This window comes from Cornus florida, unplaced genomic scaffold (genome assembly GCF_030987335.1).
Source record: "Cornus florida cultivar Cherokee Brave unplaced genomic scaffold, ASM3098733v1 CherokeeBrave_3.0.0_Hap2_Chr02, whole genome shotgun sequence".
Taxonomy (NCBI): domain Eukaryota; kingdom Viridiplantae; phylum Streptophyta; class Magnoliopsida; order Cornales; family Cornaceae; genus Cornus; species Cornus florida.
Genome location: NW_026775572.1, coordinates 69,956,375 through 69,961,955, shown reverse-complemented (window position 1 = coordinate 69,961,955; position 5,581 = coordinate 69,956,375). Strand labels below are relative to the sequence as shown.

Sequence of the window (5,581 nt, the reverse complement as noted above, 5' to 3'; positions counted from 1 at the left end):
AATTTAAATATGTATATTACTAAGTTTTAAAAATTTTGAAAACTTAAAAGGTGACCATGAAAAAAATAGTCTGTTTTGCTTAAACTTTTTAAATCAGACAACTAATACATGACATCCTTAAATGGAAAGATGGACCACTAATTTTTAAATCAATGAATGTAATTTCATCTATAACTTCAAAATAAGATTACAAATGAATGAGAGTTGTAATTGTCTTCAATAGAAATATTATCCATTAATATATTGATTTTTTTATTTGTCAAGTATTTATTATCATACACTCTTTAGCATATTTACGTGTGTGTGTGTGTGTGTGTGTGTGTGTGTATTAGGTAGGGCGGCTCAGATAGATGATGCTTGGCAAGACCTTTTGACACTCTCCAAGTTGAAGGTAGTGGGCTAACGTCATTCTTCAACATAAAGGGAGCTATGCTTCTTTTTCTGAAAACTACATTGCATCTGCTATAATTCTGTCTCCTGCCATGGTATACATATGTATTATATATAGATACGCATGGAAGAAATTAATGAGTACGTGGAAAGCAACAAAATTAAACAGATACAAAAGTAAGGCTAACCAGTAATTAAGGAGTATATTTTCTTTTATCATTATTCTATCATATATATATATGTTTGAATCATCAACCACTACAAATCCATGATAATGATCACTACCTAAACTCCCACATTCAGATTCAAGGTGTGTACTGTCTTAATTTCTTTGGATGCAAAGATGGTTTCATCTTCTCCTCCTCCACCTGCTCCAAAGGTGAGCATGTGATCAACTTTGTCTAACTTAAATTTAACCTGAAAATTAATTAATTTTTACTTGATTGATCTTATATATGTGTGTGTGTGTGTGTGTGTTTTGTTGTTGTTCTTCTAAACTGTGGCAGGAAGTCCCGTCTGATGAAAATGAAAAATGGGTGGAAGATGGAGCCGTTCGCGAAGCCAAATGGTGGTATTCAACTTTTCACACAGTCACAGCCATGGTTGGTGCTGGAGTTCTCAGCTTGCCTTATGCCATGGCCTACTTAGGATGGTATACATCTTCTCTCACTCTCTTGTTGGATAATCTTAATTTGTTAAGATGATACAGCCATGATTATTTTTTTTTTCGAATGGTAGATACAGCCATGATTTGTTAAACTAAAATCATCTTACCTTTCACAAATCCCGAGGGGTTGGCCCATAGTGGTAAGGTCGCTTGGTTATGATGTCTCGTGAACCACCAGGTCTGAGGTTCAACTCCCATTGAGTGCAGATCACGTATCCGCGACTTACCCGGCCTGTGATAGGGAGGCACCCTTCATGGGTCTTTACTCCTTAAGGATTAGTCTGGGCGAAGGCTCGGACTTCAGGTTATATCTAAAAGATAAATAAATTCATCTCTCTCTCAGGGGTCCAGGGACAATGGTGATGGTTTTATCTTGGTGCATCACCTTGAATACAATGTGGCAGATGATACAGCTCCACGAATGCGTGCCCGGGGTTCGGTTTGATCGCTACTACGAGCTGGGGCGGCATGCCTTTGGGCCGAAGCTGGGGCCTTGGATAGTGCTGCCACAGCAGCTGATAGTTCAGGTTGGGTGTGACATTGTGTACATGGTCACTGGGGGGAAGTGTCTGAAGAAGTTCTTGGAGATGGCTTGTACCAATTGCACCAGACTAAAGCAATCCTACTGGATTTGCATCTTTGGTGGCATCCATTTCTTCCTGTCTCAGCTCCCCAATTTTAACTCTGTTTCTGGGGTGTCCTTAGCAGCAGCAATCATGTCACTAAGGTACCTACTTAATTCATGCTCTTCTTTATCAAGTTCACTTGCCAAAGCTCTCCATCACCAAAATCCTCTCTAGTGCACGGGGACGCTAGCTAGGGATCCCCGTTATAGTGGGCCCCACACTTATCCTGGAGTGATACTCTTGCTATTGTCCCGAACACTGGTGCATGGAGAGGATTTTGTTTCCTAAAATTAATTGAGTCCATACATGCGTGTTTGGTATGCAATAATTGCAACTTTTAAACTTTTTTTTTGTTTTACAAAGTTCAAGCAAACAAAGAGAGGGGAACTTATACCATTTAGGCTAGTGCCAATTGGTTTACAGCTTGCAAGTTGCCATCATGATCTACAGTAAAACCCTTGGTGGGATTCAATTGGCAAAAACAATACTCCCTCGTACGAAAATAAGTGTCCACCTTTTCATTTGTATCCGTTCCAAAATTATTTCGTCGCACTATTCTTTGTAATATTACTAATTTAACTTTTTATATTGAAAATATAAAAGTTAACCATCACATCATGGACCCGCTAGAAACTTCCACCAATTCCGCCTCATATCTTATTCTAATTGAAAAAAAAAAAAAAAAAAAAAATTCATGACAATTCACAACATAGTTTCACAATAATTGTGAGCATTTAAGTAGTACTTGAGCTGAAAAACAAACTTGAATTGCAGAAACAGGAACTTGCATATAGGACTAAACCAGTGCACGAGGCTATGACAACAATGTAGACACACTATATTCATACTTAATTGGAATTCGATCTCAATATTGCAGTTACTCAACCATAGCATGGGCGGGTTGCTTGAGTAAGGGTCAGGTTGAAAACGTGAGCTACGCGTACAAGGAAAGCAGTGGAGCAGACTACATATTTCGCGTATTCAACGCCTTGGGTCAGATTTCATTTGCATATGCAGGCCATGCTGTGGTCCTGGAAATTCAGGCCACCATTCCATCCACCCCTGAGAAGCCCTCAAAAGTGGCAATGTGGAAAGGTGCACTTGGGGCCTATTTTATCAATGCAATATGCTATTTTCCGGTGGCTTTTATCGGATATTGGGCATTCGGCCAAGATGTTGCTGACAATGTGTTGGTGGCACTCAAGAAACCTTCATGGCTCATTGCCTCTGCTAACTTAATGGTGGTCATCCATGTCATTGGCAGCTTTCAGGTAATTAAGATCACCACTATGACAAATACAATGGGCATGTTTGGCAACCGCTTTTGCTTGTGTTTTTTGTTTCGGATAGTGTACTGTAACGAAGCAAAAGCACGAACAGTGTTTGGTAACGCTTACTGCGATTTGAATAGTACCGAAATGCTTATGAAAAAGAGGCCAAAATCTAAAATGACCTTTTTAACTAGCCATTTTATTTTTCGAACTTGCAACATCCTTTTAACAAACATGTTTTCAATGTTTTTGCTTCCAAAAATTTTGCGACAAATATACATTACCAAGTATGGTTCCGAATAGTATTGAACGCACTCCATGGCATGCAAACACGTTGCTTCTGTTTCGGGTCAAAGCAAAAACACAAAGCAATTGTAGTTCCCAAACAAACCTTACATTTAATAGATATTGATTTTAATGGAGAAAAGCTTTGCAGGTTTATGCAATGCCAGTGTTTGACATGCTCGAGAAGACAATGGTGAAAAGATTGAAGTTTCCACCAGGAATTGCACTCAGACTAATTGTTCGTTCTACTTATGTTGGTGAGCTTCCTATTACTAATTTAGAATTGCGCGACCTGTTTGGTTTTTTTTTTAAGAACAATTTTGTTTTTAGAAAATTGTACCCAAATAAAATATCTACTTGGTTAACCGTTCTGAGAACTATTTTTTGAAAACTCGGTTAAAAAATTATAAATATGTTTTTTAATAACAGGCTTTTATAATTTTTTGAAAATAGATTTTTTTTTTTTTTTTTTTTTTTTTTTGAGAACTTTTTGAGTACAGCCAAGCGGACCTTAATTTTACAAATTTCACAAAACTGAACTTTATAATTTGTGGTATTCATGATCACCTGAAATTCATCTCTTGTAGCCTTCACGCTGTTCGTTGGTGTCACCTTCCCTTTCTTTGGTGATCTTCTTGGTTTCTTTGGGGGATTTGGTTTCGCGCCAACTTCATATTTTGTAAGCTCATTCATTCCTACATGATTAATTTCTATATGAAACTAAAAAGTTCATGATGCATTGGTACTAATCCAGATCGGGTTTTTTGCAGCTCCCAAGTATTATATGGCTGAAAATTAAGAAACCAAGGAGATTCAGCATCTCATGGCTTATCAATTGGGTAAGCAAAACTTCACCAAAGCTCATCATCCACTCTCCCTGTCAATGTATATTTGTTTTTTTTTTTACATATGGACACTTCAAAAGAATGTGAAGTAATCTCATACAATACTGAACACTCGAACATGGGCACATGTGTCTTACTCTATTGGTCAAACACAATGATGGACTCAGAGAATTGTATGAGAGGAAACAACCTTGAACAATAATAATATAAAGTCACGTATCATAAAAAATTTAGTGAAGGTATTTTTAAGATTTTCACAAAAAGTTGGGACATTTTTAAGATTTTTACAAAATTTACAGCTAATTTTATAAATAAATAATCACTAGGGGCAGCTGACCCCACTGAGCCCTTAATGGGTCCGTGCTTGCCAGCCCATGCACCTAAAAGCATGTATGTATGTGAAGTACTTGTGTTAGAACACAATATTCAAACATGAGTATGTGTCTTTGGTTGGACATACACCTACATATCTAATAGTTCAATTTTGTAACATTATTATTTTAAAATGAGTAAAATGTTTATATGAACACTATGTTACATAAAAAATAAAAATAAATTTAAAACATTAAATAATGAATATTATAGCATTGTTTGTGTTTTCTTTTTATTCGAAGATTTGACACGTTCAAGCTTGGCAAATACCTATACCAACACATATCCGAGTCTATGTAATATACTAGCCAAGGTTAGTCGTATCGGCCAATACACGACCCTTTTTCAAGTTTGATACGCAACCCGTATCGGTCAGTTTACACTAACTTTGTCCGAGTCCGTTACAACACAACCGCGACCAATATCGCGACAGTAACCGATACTGCAAGCCACGATACTAGCAAAGTTTTTCTAATGTGAATATAAATGATTGTGTGTATTTCAGGCTTGCATCTTCATTGGACTGTTCATTATGTTGGCCTCCACAATTGGAGGGTTGCGGAATATAATTGCTGATTCCTCCACCTATGAGTTCTACTCTTAAACACTAATCAATGATCATTAATGTTAAAGCGAAATATATGTATACAATTATATATATCTATATGTATATGAGATTGAGTTTGCTGGACTCATTTCTCTATGTTTTTCTTTGTGTCTTTGTAATTTGTAGCAAGCAATCTTCCAAATGGAGTGTATCATTACATTGTTGGTATCTGGCCTCTGTTATAGACTACAACTATGTTTGGATGTGAATCGTCCAATCAGGAAAATCAAATCAAACACCCATTATATTTGTACCAAAGAATAATAATAATAATAATAATATGGGTAAATTACACTGACCTCCCTTCTGTTATGATCAAAGCGAGTCAATGACAAATTTTGTTAATGTTATGTACTGAATAAATTAAAATTTTTATATTACCATTCGTCCATCGCCTCTCTCACAATCATATAGATGGGTACTACAGTCATTTACCATAATAACTTGAGGGTATTTCAGTAAATTAGATAAATTTGTTAATGCATTTGACGGTCCATCACTATGAAGGGAGGGCTGTG

The 5,581-nt window shown here is 36.6% G+C and overlaps 1 protein-coding gene across 1 annotated transcript; it reads left to right on the top strand.

Annotated features, from left to right (window-relative positions):
* The first annotated feature begins 492 nt into the window (after positions 1 to 492).
* On the top strand, positions 493 to 5,356 carry LOC132295287 (lysine histidine transporter-like 6). Its single transcript, XM_059793485.1, has 9 exons — positions 493 to 567; positions 694 to 769; positions 897 to 1,042; positions 1,401 to 1,784; positions 2,561 to 2,954; positions 3,391 to 3,496; positions 3,827 to 3,918; positions 4,010 to 4,078; positions 4,962 to 5,356. The coding sequence occupies exons 1-9, from the start codon at positions 515 to 517 to the stop codon at positions 5,058 to 5,060; spliced, it is 1,419 nt and encodes a 472-aa protein (XP_059649468.1). The 5' UTR covers positions 493 to 514; the 3' UTR covers positions 5,061 to 5,356.
* The last annotated feature ends 225 nt before the right edge of the window (positions 5,357 to 5,581 follow it).

Excerpts from the sequence above, each read along its gene's own strand:
- LOC132295287 (XM_059793485.1), top strand. The coding sequence starts at position 515 with ATGGAAGAAATTAATGAGTACGTGGAAAGCAACAAAATTAAACAGATA. Across the intron at positions 770-896 it reads CTCCTCCACCTGCTCCAAAG|GAAGTCCCGTCTGATGAAAA; the intron begins GTGAGCATGTGA and ends AAACTGTGGCAG. Across the intron at positions 1,043-1,400 it reads GCCATGGCCTACTTAGGATG|GGGTCCAGGGACAATGGTGA; the intron begins GTATACATCTTC and ends TCTCTCTCTCAG.